The sequence below is a fragment of the Aspergillus undulatus genome (assembly GCF_047715775.1).
Source record: "Aspergillus undulatus strain CBS 261.88 unplaced genomic scaffold BDV17scaffold_7, whole genome shotgun sequence".
NCBI classification, from domain to species: Eukaryota; Fungi; Ascomycota; class Eurotiomycetes; order Eurotiales; family Aspergillaceae; genus Aspergillus; species Aspergillus undulatus.
The window spans coordinates 620,191-639,416 of record NW_027396611.1 but is presented as its reverse complement, the minus strand read 5'-3'; the positions used below and the strand labels follow the sequence as shown (position 1 = coordinate 639,416).

Genomic DNA, 19,226 nt, shown 5'->3' with positions numbered 1-19,226 from the left:
GGCTCGTGTCCATGTTGAGGGCGAATTTGCCCGCCTCCAAAACAGTATAGAGAAGATTCAACGTGAGAAAGACGAGCATCAAGAGGCTCGTGTCCGTGTTGAGGGCGAAGTCGCGCGCTTACAGGGCGTGGTCGGTCAGCTTCAGGACTCTACGGAGTCGCGCGAAAGTGCTGAGCAACAAGTCGCACAATTAGAAGAAACCATCCACCAGATTCGCAACGACGCAGACATTCGGGTCAAGGAAGCAACCGATATGCACGAGCAAGCCAATGCGGAAATACACCGCCTGGAGGAGGCAATGAGTGAGCTTCGCGAGGAATTGGAATCTCGACTTAAAAATGCGAATGAATCGCGCACCCAAGCCGAAGAAAATTCGGCCCGCTTACAGAAGGAATTGACCGATCTCGAGGGTGACGTAGTCCGGGCCCAGACTGAGCTCACCATGGCTAAGGCAGAGTTGGATGGTGCTTATGGAACACGCGCGCAAAGGGCTGCCGAAGCCGCCGCCGATCCTGCCCTTTTCCAGGAACTTGACGACCTAAAGGCTAGGAACTTTGAGATGGCCGAGGAACTTGCAGGCCTCAAGGCTGGAAAGCCTGGGCCTGGCGACGTCCAAAATCGTGTTCAAACGCTCGAGAAGGAGCTCCGTGAGACTGTTGATGATTACGAGGCGATGACCAAGGCCAGCATCGAGTTCGAGAAGGAGCGCGAGAGGTTTGAGGGCATGATTGACAACCTTCGTGATCGATGCGAGCAGCTGGAGACCCAGATCAATGAAGAGCGGATTAGTTGGATGGGCTCCAACAACAGTGCTTCATCGATGGGACGAGACGGACCTTATGAGACAACATCCACAATGGTGTTGAAGAACGAGTTTAAGAAGATGATGCGGGATACCCGCGCCGAAAACATGAAGATACTCAAGGTTGGCTTTCTCTTTTCTCGCCTATTCTTTTTTGAGATGAGGCTAACATTTCGAACAGGCGGAGCATGAAGAGCGCAGAAAACTCGAAGCTATCATCCGGGAATTGAAAAAAGAGCAGGCGAACATGAGCGGAAATCCAACCCTCAGCCAAACTGGAACGGCGTTATGATGATCCCCTTTCACCTTTCTTCTCCTTTTGCTTTCTATTTCACCTTATTCTACTATTATTTTTTTCGGGTATGCCCCGGACTTGCCCGCTGCACGCAGGAGGGTTCGACAACCTGGTTGTTTCCAGCATTGGCAGCCGGTCGCCGATTTGACACGGCCTATGAAGACGGCAAGCAATCCCCTGGACATTCAGTATCAGACCGGAAGTGTCTAATAGATCCCTCGTTTGGATGGAGGCTTGCCGTGTGTATATGATTCTTCGTACATATTAATGTTTGTTCTTAATCGGCCTCGGCCTCACCCCTTATAGCAGGAGGTCTTCTTTTACGATATCTATTCTTACCCCGGGTTTGCACATATCACGCTTGAGAACAATATATCATAAAATCAACTTGTCACGACTTATTCTGGTCCAATTGTGTCTATTCTGGTCTATTTCTTTCTGCAATGTCTCTTTTTGGTCCACGGCCATAGTCCCGTCGGACTCCCGCGCCTGCCCTTTCTGACGTCGGAACTAATGTGGAAAGCACGATGGACGGCCGTGGCCTCATACACAGCCAGGCCCAAGGGCAACACCGCCATCTTGCGCATCTGGACTCCGATGCCGTTATCATTGCGCCTTTATCTCTCAGCGGATGCTTTCGGCGCCCATCGGCAGTCCTTGCTAAAGCAGCATGGCCATCCCAAAAGACTCCGACTCGGTTGAAAACGATCAAGCGTACCCCGTTGCAGAACCAGCATTCAGGAATGATGACCCGCTATGCCTACGTTCGGTCTCATCGGTCTTAGAGTCGAGCAACCGGAGTTCAATATACAATGCGTTCAGAGCAACTTCCAGCCATGATGACGAGACAACATCCGGGGAACAAACTGGCGACGGCACGCTTGAGCGCGTGGATTACCGAATGGCCGCCAATATTGCTACGTTCCACTCTGCCGCGCGCGCACAGTCTCACCCAATTGGAGGGTCGGCGCCTGATGCTCCTAGGTTGGATACAGATGAAATCGACAGACCACCTCCTGCCCGCTTGATGGCCGACAAACTCAGGATAGCCTCGACTGGAGAAGTGACGGCTTGGTCATTGCCATCGCCAGACGACTTATCACCATTCCACGTGGGGAAGCAGCGGTCCAAGCCTGCGGCTAATTCAGACAGCTCTCACAAAGCCAACAACACTCCAGCAAGCGTCGTTCAGCTGCCGCCAACCTGGCTGAGCAGCCTCGAGTCGCCCGTGAGTCCAATCCTACCAGAATATCCCCCACCCGTCCGATCGCCCACGCCTCCAGGTCTTCCATCTTTTGGCACTGAGGAAGCCAGGACTTACGACTTTCGGATCGGAGCCCAGCACCCGGTGCCAAATCGTAACGAGTCGTTGTTGCGTAGGCTTTTTCGTGGTGCTTCCCCCAGCCCTTCCCCTTCTCAGGGCAATCAGCAGCCTCATACTCGACCATTCGCTGAAGATGGCACTCGGGTCCTAGGCAGCTTCCCGCGAAGACAAAGTGGCCATGGTCAAAGTGTATTGAAAGGGACAGATGATCATCCATTTCACCAGGCGAATCTCGCTCTTGCTCAATGTGATGGAGGGAATTCAGAGGGCAACAGTGCGGCGGTAGCAGAAGCATCAGCGCAAGCCGATGATAGCTCTCCCAGCGATCCCAGCTCGGACGAATCCACTTCAAGATGGCTAGAAAGGGGCTGCTTGGTCGACGCATCAGTTCAATCACCGCCGGCTCCGCCCAATACACTTAATTCCACTTTACTGAGCGCCGAAAACACCGGTAAAAGAGTCGACTCCTATCACACTTGTATCTCTCGAGCACCGGAACCTAACGCGCGAATGGTTCGACCCGGCCGCTCGATTCTCGCTGACCCATGTTCGCTTGCATCAACACAATCTGCTGCTGCGACCAACTTACAGGGAACCAGCACCCCCGGGAGAACGAGCCAAGAGTCAGAGGCACCAAGTTTCTGGAAGCTGGTCATAAAACGTGCAAAGTCTACTTTTTGCTGCTGCTGCGGGTTCGATGATGTATCAGAAGCTCTCAGTCGAGCAAACGGGCTCAATCAGAACACTAACACGATTACACAAGAGACATATGTGACTGCGCGCGAGCAGCGTTCGAACGAGTCTCAGCCGCCTCTGTCAGGTCCTGCTATCGAGCTTCCTGAACAATGAACCACGGATACCCATCAACTTTGGAGCACTCGGTGTATTGCTTTGGAAATACGCGACGCCTTATCCTTACCTACATTTATTTCCAAGGGTTTGACTCGTGACTTGTTGGGAAAAGAGAAAACTTTAGAATTATAGACCATGGACACGGATTGCTTTTGGTTTCTTAGTCGCCCATTGCTAGAATTATTTTCTATCAGCAAATTCTTCCCTAAACTCAATCAACAACTTTTCCCAGAGGGCTCACTTGAGTACGAGGGCACTGTGCCAAGGTTGTATACCAGGCCAAAGCCAGATGAGCAAATGATATCAGCGTCTCACAATATTCAGTGCATAATCAAGACGGAAAGACATAGAATATAGATCCGATTGAAGGAATAACATGAGATACAACCAAGCAGCCTCGAAAGCAACAATAAATATATGCTACGCACTTGCCACTAGAACAGCTAATGACGATTATCGCTTGCTTTATGTGTGCGTGCGCGTGCACATGAAACCCAAAAAAAAAAAAAAAAATTCCAGGACTCCGTGCTGAGCATAAAGCCGCAGGAGAATCGTTGAAAATAATCCATTATGCATTATTATACCGACTGTGTAGACCAGACGAGAAGAAAGAAAAAAAGCGACGAGAAACCCCACTGTCATGCAATTCAATGCAATTCAAATATGCTGCAAAAGCACGCTTGCTGTACTATACTATACTATAACCCCGTGAAAAACTGACAAGCCTCATCGAGTGCCTCATCGTCGCAGACAAAGTCCCACCCCACGATGCGGGGATCCTGACTTGCGCAGACAATTTTGCGCGCGTCGAACTGGATCTTGAAGATACGGGATGTGGGTGTTTCTGCTTGCGCGAGGGCTCGGGCTCGCGGGTGCGTGTAGTAGTTAGCCGCTTGTAGGAGTTGAGTGAGGGGTGGGCCGGTGGGTGGTGTTGGTCGGTTTGGGGTTTGTTGGGCGTGGGTGGATGGGTTCGAATTTGATGAGTTGCCTTGTTGTGGTGGTTGGTTACCGGGGGTTTGTGATAATGTAGAGGGGCCCGGTATTTGTTGTGTTTGTGCTTGTGCTGCTGCTGCTGCTGCTAGTGCAGCTTGTTGAGCAAAAGCGTTGCCCGCGGAAGCGTCTGAGCGTGAGGATGTGCTTGATGGGGAAACATAAGACGCATTGGCGGCGGCTTCCGCCTGCCGCAATCGCTGACCAACAGTCCAGTTGCCCTCTTTGTCCTTCTTCCAGATGATGATGGACTCATCGTATGAGCCGGAGACGATCCGCCCCCATTTGCTTCCACCGCCGCCTGGTGGGATGGAGGCACCTAGTGCCTTGATGTCGCGAGGTTTCCTTGACCCAGTTGTGTTCTGGTTGTGGCCGGTTCGCCTCAAAGCTCGCGGCCCGAGATCAACGGCTTCACCTGAGCTCTGAGCATGCCAGAAGTCTCTGTCGACCGCCAGGGCTTCTAATCTGAGGGCTTCCTCTGATCCTGGTGGGTCACCGAAGCCGGCTTGGACAGTCCGGACTAGATTTCCATGTCCATGTAGACAAGCAACTTCTGCACCGGAGACATGGTCGAAGATTCGGACCGTATCATCATTGCTTCCACTTACGATGCGCTGGTTGTCGAACTGAACGCACGCTATGCCCTTCTCATGACCCATAAGAGTCTTCACACAGGTACCGTCGCGCACATTCCAGATCTTGATTAATCGGTCGCCTGAAGCCGAAACGACCTCGTCATCATTTATCTGGATGGCATTGACAGCAGCTGTGTGTCCCACCAGCGTCATCAAGAGAGAAAACGGCTCCAGAGTGCGGATGTGATTCTTGGCAATCTCAGCTTCCAGGATAGGGGAAGGCATTTCGCTGGTGTCCACAATATATGGTGGATATGCAACCCCTGACCTATGGTTGACGCTAGGATAGTCCTTGTCCGCCGGGGACGATGTCTGTCGATTCCAGATTTTGATGAGTTTGTCCTTGGAGCATGTAATGAGGTATCGATGATCAAATCTAAGGTTCAGGACAGAGTCATCATGTGCTGGAGCGATCTCATGAAGCTTCTCGCCAGTAGAGAATCGCCATACGATGACGTTGTGGTCGCTGCTCCCTGAGACTATGATATCTTCAGAAGGGCGGGGATCGAATTGTAAGCACAGTACCGACTTCGTGTGTCCAACGAGTGGTCGCTGCCGGAGCCTCTTTGTCTCTAAGTCCCATACTCGAACCGTCCGATCTCTGCTGCCACTGACTAACCACTTTCCAGTAAACTGGATAGCATACACACACTCCCGGTGAGCCTCCTCCATATGCGCAGGGTGCGGAAGTTGAAAATTAGTGAATCGCCCCTTGGCCCAATTATCTTCCAAGCGCCGGCGCTGTTGGTATAGGTGGGGCCAATTGATTTTAGCAGAGCCGTTTGGCATTCGAATGAGGAGAGATGATTTGGGAGGTTTCGCTGTCGCACGTTCAATCGATTTCTGAAAGAGTGGCTCCTGCATGGAGTCACGATTTTCCACAGGCTCGTTTCCACGTGGAAAAGGCGTGCTCCGATCATCTGCCGCGTCAATCATCAAGTTGTCCCCTTCTCCATCCGGCCTCGCGTGGCCTTTCTGCTCGATCTCCGACGTGTCTGAGCCACTATCTTCGGACCCGCGAGCACGTGAGTCCAACCATCCTGGCGGCATACGCTTCTTCTGTTTCGGCTCGCCGAGATCTGTATCCGCGTACCTTGAGCGCGACTTCCGGGACTGCGGCGACGGGAAACCGGAGTTGTCTTGTTCGAAAGCACGAATCGCGTCGATGTCAACACGCCATCCTTCATCGATATAAAGTTCTTTCCAAAGACGAGAGTCGAAAATGCGATTCCGCCAGGCGCGAGAGGCCAGAGACGCTGTCAACAGAGTATGGGGGTCGAGGTAAGAAAAGATTTCGGAGGTGATTTCCGGGGGAAGTTTAAGGACAGGATCCATGTGCAATAGCGGAGACAATCGCTCCACCACTGCGGCGACAGTAGAGGTGCGCAGGGTACGTAGAAGGCTGTAAGCGATCTCTAGCAATGAAAACGGTAATGAGCATAAACATCACTAAGCGCGGGCGAGCACGCGACTGGCGCGGAGGAAACTCACCGGCTCTCTCGGCCTCGCTATGAACAAGAACCCAATCGGGAATGGGCGTTACATCGTCCGACGGGGTACGCAAAAGCTCCTTATCCGCCTGGCTTCGTGTATCGTCCGAATAACCTTCATCGAACTTGAAGGCAGCGGACAAAGAGCGGGCGGTGAGGTCAGATGGGAATAGACGGAGAGGGATCGAGACTTCCGACGCATCAGTTTCGCTCGCCATAGAGGATCTTTCCATCGGGACGCGACGGCCAGACAGCTTCACTTGTCCTGCGTCTCTGCGTTTCCCAGGTGGTCCGTCCCGCTCGCGCGGAGCCTCAGACCAGCGTCTACCTAGGGCGGTGGATGTAAGACGTAATAATCGTCCCAACAGTCAATCTGACGACGCGCGAGTATCTAGCGTAGGGAAAGGTGAAGGTCTCGGAGATTCAAGGGTGATCGTTGTGGTTGATAAGCCACATGAAACGGGCAAGATGGGAGGGATGGGGGAGTGGGTGAGGCCGGAGGGTGTGGGCGACTGGGAGTGGGTGCGCGGATGACTCCAGGCTGAGGCTATGACTGGGGACGACTACTTGCAGCCTTCTACTCCAGTCTTGAATACATGCATACACAGGCCGCAACAATACCACACACCAAGACACCAGAATGCCCGATAGCCGGCACTAGTCAGCCTGGAACTGCCAAACTGGCCAGTTTGCAGTATGCATACGCTGCCCCGCCGTTAATCTTGAAGCGCATCCCTGCATGAGCTTAAGGTTCCTCCAGAGTTTCTTCTAGCAGCCGTTGACTCGGTAGCGCCTGTATCCGCTGCTTGGCTGTCAGGATGCAGAATGAAGCAGCAGATCCTTCTTGGATTGACTGATACTAGAGACTACAAAGCATGAGAGATCTGGATAAACTGGCAGGGAACTAAGAGTAGCCCAACCACCCGAGGTATAGGATAGGCACAGTCTACATATATCTACCTAACACTCCTTCAGGATCATGTCTGCAGAAGACGTTGAGCTAGTCAGGTTCTGTAACACTCGAAGTGTGAGGTATCTGATCTTGCTATGCATATAAAGGTATTGTCTACTACATAGTAGTACTCTGCTGTACTCTGTACTTGTGTTCTCTGGATGTCCCGATTCGGCAACAGGACCACCTCCCGTTCTGCCTGGAAATTCAGGTTGTCATCACGGTTTCACTGCTCCTGCTCCGTCGGGGGTCGATGCTACATCCTCTCCCTCTCTTCTCTTCTCCCATCTCCCTCCCGTCTGTCCCACTCCATCATGATTTAATGCCTGGGCATCATCTTCTATGGTCCTGTCTGCCCAATCTATTCTGTACCTTCTCTCCCCCTTTACGCCGAATAATCGGTCGCTCTCCTGTCCTGATCTCCCTCAGGGTTCCAGCCTGTGCAGCGCCAAACCCCACACTTTCCCTTCCCTTCCTCTGATTCCCGATCGCTTTCAATAAATTCTCCTCCGATCTTGAGCTGGCCAGCAAGGGTGAGACAAGCTGAGACCGTACTTATAATTCCAGGTCCCGAGGTAAACCAACCCCCATGCGAGTTTATGTTCTGTCAAACCGTATCATTCGCTGATCCAGCGGTTAACCTTAAGAGGTGACCACCACCACAACCACCGCACCGCACCGCTATCTCCACTCCTCTCCTTAGCTGCTCGCTTGCGCCATCCGTCCCGCATCGGTCCACTGGCTCGCGTTCTTCAGTGATCCATGCTTGACTTGACGACAACTCTCGTACAACTTCCGCTGGCCGTCACACTGCTGTGTTTTTCTTTTCCTTTTCTTCGTCTGCTGTGCAGACTCGGGCCTCCCGTCCCCTGTCGCTAGTCGATCTCCTTTCTCCCCCTTCCCCTCTCCCAACGGGCCCGAGCGGTGGGCGTCGCAATGGCTGACACCGCTGGCCTGAACGGCGGCGGCCCCGTCGCTGAGGATAACATCATCAACCGCCGCGGAAACGAGGGTATTTATCAAAGTTGTGTCAACCTCAAGAGGCGACTCGCAGAAGTCCCCAATTTCGAACCCTATCTGCAGGAGATGGAGGAAGAGGATAGGTTACAGGGAAACGCTGATCCGGTCGCCTCGCTCTGGAACTTCCTTCGACATGGATACCCCCTGCTTGCCATTTACAATGCTTCCGACCCCGGCGCGCAGCTCGAAGTCGACACCACAAAGGTTCCCGAGGCCAGACGCCCCAAGGCAGCTACATTCAAATTCCTTCAAGCCGCTATACAGGAAATGGCCTTTCCACAGCAGGAATGCTTTTTGATCACAGATCTGTACGGCGAGAACACAATCGGATTCACCAAGGTGATAAAGATGGTGAATCGGGTCTTAGACATCCTGGAGATTCAGGGCCAGCTGAAGAAGCCGTCTGATACCGGCGCGGCCGCGCCCGCAGCGGGGAGGAAGCTTACCAAGCGGGAACACATTCTGAAGGAGCTGCTAGAAACAGAGCGCGACTATGTTCACCATCTTCAGAATCTGCAAGCGCTCAAAAAGGAACTAGAGGATACCGGAGCCCTCACCGGTGACGCGAGTCATCAGATCTTCCTGAATTTGAACAACCTCCTTGATTTCTCCCAGCGGTTCCTCATCAGGCTCGAGCAACACTATGCTCGACCAGAGGAGAAGCAGAACTGGGGTGAATTGTTCCTTCAACATGAAGAAGCGTTCCGTCAGTACGAACCATTCATCGCGAATCAAATGCGCTGTGATAGAACGTGTCAAAGAGAATGGGATAAAATCAAAGCCGCACCACGCTCGATCGATCTACAGCAAATGGTTGCGCAACCAGCTACGCTCAACGGTTTCTTTGTGAAGCCATTCCAGCGCTTGACCAAGTATCCGTTGATGCTTTCGGTGAGTCTTTGCAGATCTGGTCGATTCAACCCACCACAGTCGCTGATTATCTGTCCAATAGGAACTTCGCAAACAGACGGAAAACGAGGATCTCCAAGCCGATATAACGCGTGCCATCGAGGCTCTCCAGTCCGTACTAGACGCCGCCAATGATGCGATTGACAAGGAACAACTAGCCTCCGCATTCAGAGAATTGGACGAGCGAGTTGATGACTGGAAGGCTCTAAAGATCGATTCATTCGGTGATCTACTACGTTTTGGTACATTTACAGTGATCAAGGGTGACAGCGGCAAGGATTCGGAGAGAGAGGTCAGTCCTAATTCTATCACTGAGGCTCTTACTTTCCCGAAGTATGACCAAGTCAGTGCTCCGAGACATTTGCTAACTTTCCCGGCCTTGTAGTACCATATCTATCTTTTCGAACGGATCTTACTTTGTTGCAAGGATGTAAACCCAAATAAGCAGAAATCGAGACTGGTTGGTGGCAGCAAGGATAAGCTGAACACTAGCAAGGGCAAGCCGCGGCTCCAACTCAAAGGTCGCATTTACATGGCTAATGTGACCGATATCGTCTGGCTTCAAAAACCAGGTATGCATAAGCCCACCTGCATATGAAAGCTTCCACCCTTATTGATCTCTGTCAGGCTCTTATCGCATCCAGATCTTCTGGAAAGGAGACCCTGGTGTGGTGGATAACTTTGTTATTCGGTACTCGAATGAAGACATTATGCGCAAATGGTACGGAGACATCAACACACAGCGAGAAATTCAAGCAGAGCAGCGCAGCGCCCGCAATACTGGCACATCTGACTCCGAATTTACCTACCTGAGATCTCTAAGCAATATGCCAAATCCATACCAGCAAGAGTATGATGCTGAAGAACAGGCGACGAAAGAAGCGGCGTTCTTCTCCGAATTCCCAATGAGTCGCAATGCTTCAAGTACGAGTCTTCGGGCTCGATCTGCGACAGGGGGGAGTGGCGGCTCTGGTCCCCCGCTTTCCACGACTGCCCGGGGCCGCTACCCAGCAATGCCTGACTCGACTTTATCAGTACATACGCAATTCCCCGGAGGAAGCATGTCTCCTGCAGAAAGGAATGGTAGCTCGTACTTTTCTCCCGTTACTGATCCAGGCTCCACCAGGTCAAGCTCTCAGTCAGCGGGCTATCCCTTTAATCGCCAGATGACACCGGCTACCTCCTGGGGCGAGGACAACAATCGATACACAGCTCCTGCCTCATCTCGCGCGACGTCCAGGGATGGATCGACTTCGAATGCTTATTTCAATGGTGCACCACCTAATGGCCGGGGTGCTCAACGTCCCTCCCTGCCTCCTATGTCACCTAACAACCAAGCATCAAACGGCGCATCGCAGAGAATGCGCTCCGCGAGCAGTCCTGATATCCACAATCATAACCACAATCCCGAATCGCGTCGGTATATGGGTGTGCACACGATGCAGACCGTTGACAACGTGCCCGTTCCCCCTATTCCTGCTCATATGGCCAACATGAAGGCGCCGGTCAGCCGTAGCCAGAACAACTCTCCGACTAATCACAATCTTCCGATCCGAACCACAAACCATCATCATTGGAATGAGCCTCAATACTCTGATGGACGTCCAGGCGCGCCACCTTCTGATCAGCCAACTTCTCCACTAAGCCACGAACCTGAAGAGGAGCCATTCATGCCGACACAATTGAAGGCTAAAGTCAACTTTGACGAAAATTACGTGACGCTAGTGATCTCCAGCAACATTATGTTCCGGACGCTAACCGATCGGGTGGACGCCAAACTCGCCAGGTTCACCAACCGCTCGATCGGCAATAAGACTGTCCGTTTACGTTACCGCGACGAAGACGGCGACTTTGTCACAATTGATAGCGATGAGGCCGTCCAACTCGCGTTTATGGAGTGGAAGGAGCAACACCGTGAGATGCTATCAAGAGGCCAAGTAGGCGAGATCCAACTCTACTGTCAAGCGATCGAGAACTAGACCAGTCTTTACAACGGTCGCTTCGCCCACATAATATTCCCAACAGCCTCTTTTAGCCGCTGCTAGCATCCTTCTCCGAAAGTGCTTGATGAGCCGGAATAATGGTGAGACACGATGTTCGTTGTCTCTGGTCTGCATTTTGTGGCTTATTACTTCCAACTGGATTGGCTTGAGAAGAACCCGAAGCTGCGTCTTCAACTCTCACAACACTCGGAAGAGATTTGTTTAGGCGGTCTAAAGAAACCTTTCTAACGAACAAATGATGGACTATTTTGGTATTCCTGTCATGTCTGATCATTTCCTCAAGAGGAAATCATGTCTGATGATAAGTGTTTCATCTTGTTTCATCTATTTCCCATCTATTCCTCTTTGGCCATTTGCCAGATTTCGATGTCCACGGACTATGATTGCATGATGTATGTATAACGCTGCACGTTTTCCCACAGGTTTTCCCAATAAGGCGATGTATAGTGTTCTCGCATTGTTAGGGCTGGGTCTTGTTCTTGTCTGAGGGGCCGAGACTGCAGGGGTTGCTTTTGATTTCATGGCGGACTTACTAGACTTGCGCGCATTCATTGCATTGAAGAGACTCAGCTGCAGATAACGGAAATGTCAGATACCACTTTCTAACTATAGCCCAGTACGGAGAGGCCGTAGTGACGTTGCATAGAAAGAGGCGGTGGAGAGGGGGAGATTATCGCGCACGTTATTCTTTGCAGGCGCTCTTTGATTCGGTGTTGGGCACAACTCAAAGAAGCAAAAACGTGGCCTCTAAAAATACAACATCGCATTACACAGTCACAATATCCTTGTAGAGATTGTAGATATAGTCTGTGTCGGCATCCAAGTCCCAAAGCCGACTCGGATACTCTCCGACGGACCCAGCCGATCGGGAGGATCCAGACATGGTTCATGGAAGCAATCTCGAAGGCTTGGGCTGGGCTGGCCAAGCACCAAGTAGACGCTCCTAGATAAACTCGACTGTAAGGCTAATGAGGCATTTTCTGAGCTGAGTCTGACCCAACAGGATCGGAGAACAGCTACTGGGCAGTGCATATCCAATGTGCGGTAAGAACAAGAGCTCCGGGAGTCCTGATCGACTCTACTAAGAGTTCTGTTGGCCTTATATAAACCGGTTACCTGTCGCCTCGCTGGATGATATCCACTTTCTTCAGCTTCCTCTCAATCTCTACCCCGTCAATTCTCTCCTCTCTTTTCTCTCCTAGGTATCTACTACATATCGTCATTTTCTAATTGAGGTCTATCGCCATGTCTTTCTCCGGTCGTCGCGTGAGCATCCTGCGTCCTTCGAATCGACGCTTCTCTGTAGGCAAGGAGCTGTCAACCAACGGTGCGTCTCTTGGCTTCTTTGCTTTTCCCGGAGAAGTTCTCCAGTTTGCCCCTCCCCAGACTGACAACGTTGTGAAGAGCTCCAATCCGAAACCCATCGCCAATTCCGTACTGCTCACGAAGGTCACCGTCCCCACGCTGGTCTCGACGCCTCCCGTGCCTCTACCGGTGTCGTCTGGTGTACAGAGCGCGCCTCCGAGCACGGCTACTCAGAAGATCCCACCGGCTGGGCCAACCTAGGCCAAGGCGCCCCTGAAGCCGACGACGAGATCGAAGGCAGCTTTCCCCGTCCTGAATCCATCCCAATTACCTCTGCCGCCCGAGAATATGGCCCGACCGCTGGTGTCAAGCCTCTCCGTGCCGCCGTCGCCCGTCTATACAATGAACACTACCGCCAGGGTAAAGCGAGCCAGTATACTTGGGAAAACGTCTGCATTGTCCCTGGTGGACGCGCGGGATTGATCCGTATTGCGGCCATCTTGGGAAACTCGTACCTGTCTTTCCCCATCCCCGATTACTCTGCGTACTCGGAAATGTTGAGTTTGTTCAAGAACATTGCCCCCATCCCGATGCCGCTCGCCCAGGAAGATCACTACCACATCCACCCTGATAAGATCGCCGAGGAAATCGCTCGTGGAACATCGGTCATCCTTACCTCGAACCCGCGTAACCCCACTGGACACTTCATTTCCGGCGACGAGCTCCGCAACATTCAGGATATCTGTCGAGACCGTGCTACTCTCATCCTGGATGAGTTCTATGGCGGTTACAACTACACTACCGACTGCGATGGCACAACCATCAGCGGTGCTGCAAATGTCATTGACGTAAACAAGGATGGTATGCTACGAATTTCACCTTGGGAATCGACGAAATTACTGACTCTATCAATAGACGTTCTCCTGATTGACGGTCTCACAAAGCGCTTCCGCCTTCCTGGCTGGCGTATCGCCTGGGTTGTCGGTCCCAAAGAATTCATCGACGCCCTCGGCTCCGCTGGCTCCTACCTCGACGGTGGCGCCAACGCCCCCTTCCAAGAAGCCGCCATCCCCATGCTAGAGCCCTCCCTCGTGCACCAGGAAATGAAGGCCCTGCAATCTCATTTCCGCGAAAAGCGCGACTATGTCCTCAAGCGTCTCCACGAGATTGGATTCCGTGTCCAGGACGTCCCGCAGGCAACCTTCTACATCTGGCTCGACCTGACTTCGCTCGACCCGCCGCTCCCCAAGGAGGCCAACATCTCCGACGGTCTGAACTTCTTCAATGCCCTTCTTAGTGAGAAGGTCATTGTCGTTCCGGGTATCTTCTTCGATCTGAACCCTGCTAAGAGACGTGATTTGTTCGATAGTCCTTGCCACCACTTTGTTCGTTTGAGTTACGGGCCGAAGATGGAGGTGCTGAAGATGGGTCTGGATGGTATTGAGCGGGTTATCCGTCGTGCCAGGGGAGACCACTATGAGCCGACGGCGCAGGATGAGGAGGCTATTCAGGATGATTAGACGCTTGCATATTTAGTTCGGGCTTAGACGGTAGACATTCTTAGTAAATATCATTATCATTTTATTGGGAAGCTAGAAACTATAAATCACGTGATGCTCTTCTCCGCGGTGATGTCGCCCGGACTCCGCATCATTCTCTCGTCCACTCCAGCTTACCCAGCTCCTTCCCCAAGCACCAGAACCTAGGAGAAGGACTGGCCCAGCAACGGGGAAACCGACAATGCACGCAAAATCTCCGAATCCCAACACCACAACAAAATGAACATTCCCACCTAAACCGCGTCCAAAATGCCACCCTCACCCTCATCCTCCACCCCAAAACCAAAACCAAAGCTCTCCCTCCCCCGCCTCGCAAATTACACCGTTTTCACCTTCCTCTCCATAATCTGCCTCTGCCTAATCCTCCTCACGCCCGCCGACGCAATCTACCAATGCTACATCACGCACCGCCTCACAAACATCTTCATCATCACGGGCGGGTACGTCGTGACGTTCATCCTTGCGGTCTTAATCTACGCGACGCGCATCTATACCAATCGCAGCGTTCTAGGCGGGATTCCGAAGGCTTGGATCCCTGTTGAGAAGGAGGATGTAGGCAAGAGTGTCCGGCGCTTGGTTGTTGAGGGGCTGGGGAGGAGTGCGCTTATTGCGGGGGGTGCGAGGCCGAGAGGGTTAGCAGGGACTGCATCGACATCAACATCGACACGGGTGCATGCGCAGGCTTTAGTACCTGGTGGGAGTGATGATGGCGAGGAAAGAGAAGGTCTGCTGAGGGGGTTCGACTACGATATCGATCCCGCTAATCCGCCTTGGGGCGTTATTGAGCATCCTGGGTGGTCGGCGCCGGAGTCGTCACTTTCTGCATCTTCGGGGGAAGATACCCAACAGCAACAACAAGCACAGGGTCTCTGCTACCGCACTGTGATCCGGGAACTCGCACACCTCATCGAAGCAAAAGCCGTCTCACTGGCACCACCTGATCCGTCCTTCACACCTCATCAAGATAACGAAGGACATCTGGATTATGAAGGCGAAGAGGAAGCCGAACCCCTCCGGATACCAGATACCCGCATCGTAGCCATCCTCCGCCGCCCTCCGACAATGTCACTGCGAAGCTACATCGCGCATCTAACCTCCCTCTCGATCCTGAACCCACCTGAGACCGGTTTAGAGTTCCTGTCTTTATACGAGCGCGCCCGGTTCTCAGGGAAGGACCTCTACGAAAGCGAATTCCGCGAGCTGATGGGTGTTTTCGCAGATGTATTGAGGGGAATGAGGTTCGACCTTGATCAGCAGCATCTATTGGATATGGACATGGACATGGACTCCCGCGACAAGGCATCGTTCTTCACATCACGTTCAGAATCAGCCATCGGGCCCTCTGACGAAGAGGGCGAAACGGAGACAGATAGAGAGACCCTGGACTCATTCTCGCGCCGTCGGCACCGATACGCATACCAAAATCAATATCCGTATCCGTACGCGAGCGGGACCGGGGCGAACCTTGACGGCGCTGGCGCCGCTAGGAGCATTTCATCTATCAGAAGACCGGCCCAGTGGCACAGTCCAGGCCTTGCGCCCAGAACGCCCTCAACGCATTCATTACGGCCAGACCGGACGAACGACTCGGGAGCGAGTAGTACTGGGTCTGGCAGTTCCGCTTCGGCCTCGGCATCCCGGTCGCAACGGTCCGGGACCGGGACTGACTCGGACTTGGGGTCGGGGGCAGGGAGCGTCATTCGGCTAGCTGATGCGCGGGCGGAGCAAATCTCGGGGTTGCCTTATAATATTCTTGGTAACCAATAATGAATAGCCAATACCCTGAGGCGGGCGCTACGGAATTGGAGTGTTCTGACTGGTTGAGGTGGCTACGTCATGGATCTGCTTGCTTTCGAGTCATATAGATACTCTGCTAGCGCTTGTGATAATAATTATACCCCTTTAGAGTTTTATATGAAGTCCAGAGCAGGATAGTGAAGAGTCCAACCCCATCTGTGCAATCATCTAAGGTCATCCAACTACTCCGTACCTACGAATCCATCTAGATGCAAGTAAATTGGATAGCTAATTCTATTATGATTTAATTTTGTACCCCCTATGTACTTTCTAATATATCATGATATCACTGACCACTATCACTCAGAGCTTGGACAATGGACATAGATCTCGAGACCCGTTCCGTCCCTCCATCAACTGTTCCTTCTACCCCAAAAGACCAGTAAAGCTAGCAGGTATCTTATCCAATGTCCCATACAAAGCCATGGTCTAACCGCACCGAATGACAAAGAAGAAATGGGATGAAAGAAAAAGGAAACAACGCTCAATCGTAAGAATCATGCGAATATACAGTAGAAACAGAAGTGTATCGTGTCGGCCGGTTCTGTTGGGGGGAGGGAGGCAGGGATAGAGTGTATAGGAGAAAAGCGAAGGCGGAAGCGAGAAAGACCCCGGCTGGTGGAACAAGGGGAGGACGGAGAGAAGTGTAAAGTGTTTACTCCTCTGTTCCCATCTCCTCAGGGTTCACCCAGCCGCGAGCCATCTCGACGGCCTTTGACCATTGCTTGTACATCTTGATGCTGTGTTCCTTGGAAATAGCAGGCTCGAAGGAGGTTCGGTTGGCGCGGTTCATGTTCTTTAGTTCGCTGAATTCCTTCCAGATATCGATGGCGAAACCGGCGGCGATAGCAGCGCCGAGGGCGGTCGTCTCGTGCATAGCAGGTCGTTCGACGGGGATTTGAATGATGTCTGCTTGGGTCTGAGGCGGGCAAGGTTAGTGTCCTTCCTCAAACAACGTAATGAAGTTAATTAAATCGATTTGAGAACTTACCTGCATGCAGATATCCGAGTTACTCATTCCTCCATCGACAGCCAATTCAGAGAGCTTGTGCCCACTGTCCTTCTCCATGGCATCGAGAATGGCCTTGGTTTGGAAGCAGGCAGCCTCCATGGTAGCACGAGCGATGTGGCCGCGCTGGGTGTGCTGTGTGATTCCGACTGTACGGCATGACGTCAGTCATTGTTGAATGAGTCATCGAGTTAGTAGTAAAGGGTCTACTCACAAATTGTACCCTTGGCGTCATCAATCCAGTACGGTGCGAAGAGACCACTGAAGGCTGTGACGAAGAAACATCCTCCGTTGTCTGGAACCATAGCCGCTAGGTCACTGACTTTTCGCGAATCTCGGAAGAAACCCATGTTGTTCATGAGGAACGAAACACCACTTCCAGCGACGGCTACACTTCCCTCGAGGGCATAAACGGGTTTTCGATTCTTTCCTAATTGGAAGCCGACAGTGCCGAGCAAGCCGTGCTTTGAAACCACAGGCTTCTCACCAACGTTGTATAGAAGGAAACAACCGGTACCGTAGGTGTTCTTTGCGGTTCCCGGTGTGAACGCGCAGTGGCCGACCAAAGCCGCAGACTGATCACCAAGGTCACTGGTGATTGGAACTCCTTCTAACGGCCCTGATCTGACATATCCAAAGCCTTCGGGATCGGAGGATGGAATAATCTTGGGAAGGCGGATCTTCTTAGGGTCAATTCCGAAGAAGTCCAATAGTCGCTTGTCGTAGTCAAGGGTCTTGAGGTTCATGAACATGGTACGAGAAGCATTGGTCACATCAGTGACATGATGCTTGCCCTCTATTCCACCGTTCAAGTTATAGATGAGCCACGAATCAACGGTACCGAAAGCAAGTCGACCTTCTTCGTATGCCTGCCTGACGGCCTCGTGATTGCGGAGTAGCCACACAAGTGAGACGGAGGAGGGGTATGTGGAAAGCGGCAATCCGCAAATGCTAGCCAGCTCGTCGGCGCCCTTCTGACCTTTCAGCTCTCGAACAAGGGCCTTTGTTCGGGTGTCTGGCCAAGCAATCGAGTGACACAAGGGCTCACCCGTCTCCCAGTCCCAGCAGAGCGTTGTCTCACGTTGACTGGTAAGACCAATTGCTTCAATGTCTGATTTGGAGTGTCCGAGGGCGAGGAAAGTCTTCATTGCTTCCTCAATGCAGGTGTAGACGGAATCTACCATCTCATAGGGGTCCTGTTCGTGCCACCTAGTCAAGGTTAAATACGTCAGCGGAGATAACGCGAACACCATGTCGTGGATAGCTTACCCTGAGTGCTCGTGAATCTGGTGGTATTCCGCCTGGTACTTCGCGATGGGGTTTCCTGTGCAGTCGAAGATAATGAAGCGTGTACTCGTAGTACCCTGGTCAATGGCACCGATGAAGCGGTCCTTCAGATCATCATTGCGGCGGTTTTCGTCCTGCAACAGAGAACGGTGGCCGTCAACGGATTGACGAGCATGGATCTGTACCTCGTGGTGTTGTTCTTCGTTCGCCTCGATCTCAGCGTCGAGGTCGGACATGTCAAAGGGGTTCCTCCGCATTTTGACTGTGTGATGTGTCCGTCGTAGAATCGACTTGGGGAAGAGTGGCGAGAGTTGGAGAGAGGAATTAGAGGGGGGACAGAAAGGTAGACGAGTAGAACAATTACGTCCCCGACTCGACAGTTACAGTAGAGCGGAGAGTAGCGGTAGTGGTGGTGAGAGGAATTGAGCTACGGACTGACAAGGGTGTACAGTATGGGGGGGGGGGGTAGTAATGCGATGTAGTGATGTGAAGGTGGGAGAGACAGGGAAAGCAAGAGAAGAGGCAGTGTAAGGATGGTGACGTAGGCAGAGTGCAGGGCCGAAAGCGTGTGGAGAGCCCCAACCGGGTTCGCGACAGTTGAACAGTGAATGGGGTTTGCGAATTGGATTTGGGACCGGGAGAAAAGTGGCGACGAGGATCAGTGACAAGAATAATAATGACAACAGCGAGCGAGCCTGGAGGGAATTAAGTATTACTGTTCAACTTCTTACTGAGCAACAACTGAGATCATCGAGGCAAGAGGAAAACCGGCTGGAGAGACTCAGAGAGGGGCAGAGGGGGGAGAGCGACTCTTTAGTAGTTAGTGGCAGTGGGCTCGCCCAGACAATCAGGGATCGCCTCCAGCGTCTGCCATTTCCTAACATCCTACGTACTCTCCCAGTCTATCCTTAGCCACAGAGACCATACACGTACCTGCTTGACTAGACTTCCCTAGAGTCTGGATAGCAATCAAGGCAGTTTATGACGGAAAGGTGGG

The 19,226-nt window shown here is 52.3% G+C and overlaps 7 protein-coding genes across 7 annotated transcripts in view; 5 read left to right on the top strand and 2 right to left on the bottom strand.

The window, feature by feature from the left end:
* BDV17DRAFT_279874 (involucrin repeat protein) overlaps positions 1-1,094 on the top strand; it is a gene marked incomplete at both ends in the record, with an annotated part of 2,875 nt that extends 1,781 nt beyond the window's left edge. The window contains 2 exons of the mRNA XM_073759787.1: positions 84-925; positions 984-1,094. Coding sequence (XP_073619066.1) covers positions 84-925; positions 984-1,094 — 953 coding nt within the window. The remainder of the gene's footprint in view (positions 1-83; positions 926-983) is intronic.
* A 673-nt stretch (positions 1,095-1,767) lies between these two features.
* Positions 1,768-3,270, top strand: BDV17DRAFT_279873 (uncharacterized protein; the record flags this gene model as incomplete). Its single annotated transcript, XM_073759786.1, has 1 exon — positions 1,768-3,270. The coding sequence occupies one exon, from the start codon at positions 1,768-1,770 to the stop codon at positions 3,268-3,270; it is 1,503 nt and encodes a 500-aa protein (XP_073619065.1).
* A 384-nt stretch (positions 3,271-3,654) lies between these two features.
* On the bottom strand, positions 3,655-7,361 carry BDV17DRAFT_217296 (F-box and WD domain protein). The gene is made up of 2 exons (XM_073755528.1): positions 6,390-7,361; positions 3,655-6,313 (listed from the first exon to the last, which is right to left on the bottom strand). The coding sequence occupies exons 1-2, from the start codon at positions 6,619-6,621 to the stop codon at positions 3,972-3,974; spliced, it is 2,574 nt and encodes an 857-aa protein (XP_073619064.1). The 5' UTR covers positions 6,622-7,361; the 3' UTR covers positions 3,655-3,971.
* A 698-nt stretch (positions 7,362-8,059) lies between these two features.
* BDV17DRAFT_217283 (Rho family guanine nucleotide exchange factor CDC24) lies at positions 8,060-11,274 on the top strand. The gene is made up of 4 exons (XM_073755527.1): positions 8,060-9,251; positions 9,313-9,561; positions 9,655-9,841; positions 9,897-11,274. The coding sequence occupies exons 1-4, from the start codon at positions 8,277-8,279 to the stop codon at positions 11,246-11,248; spliced, it is 2,763 nt and encodes a 920-aa protein (XP_073619063.1). The 5' UTR covers positions 8,060-8,276; the 3' UTR covers positions 11,249-11,274.
* An 876-nt stretch (positions 11,275-12,150) lies between these two features.
* On the top strand, positions 12,151-14,168 carry BDV17DRAFT_255203 (pyridoxal phosphate-dependent aminotransferase; the record flags this gene model as incomplete). The annotated part of the gene is made up of 4 exons (XM_073756901.1): positions 12,151-12,231; positions 12,276-12,599; positions 12,677-13,438; positions 13,493-14,168. Coding segments are annotated over exons 2-4 (1,445 nt in total), but the record flags the coding sequence as incomplete, so codon positions are not given.
* An 87-nt stretch (positions 14,169-14,255) lies between these two features.
* BDV17DRAFT_255202 (uncharacterized protein) lies at positions 14,256-16,081 on the top strand. Its single transcript, XM_073756900.1, has one exon. It carries the CDS (start codon positions 14,386-14,388, stop codon positions 15,901-15,903), a length of 1,518 nt encoding a protein of 505 aa, XP_073619061.1. The 5' UTR covers positions 14,256-14,385; the 3' UTR covers positions 15,904-16,081.
* A 72-nt stretch (positions 16,082-16,153) lies between these two features.
* Positions 16,154-18,717, bottom strand: BDV17DRAFT_217219 (glycerol kinase). The gene is made up of 4 exons (XM_073755526.1): positions 18,212-18,717; positions 17,157-18,151; positions 16,925-17,091; positions 16,154-16,852 (listed from the first exon to the last, which is right to left on the bottom strand). The coding sequence occupies exons 1-4, from the start codon at positions 18,484-18,486 to the stop codon at positions 16,589-16,591; spliced, it is 1,701 nt and encodes a 566-aa protein (XP_073619060.1). The 5' UTR covers positions 18,487-18,717; the 3' UTR covers positions 16,154-16,588.
* Positions 18,718-19,226: the final 509 nt, after the last annotated feature.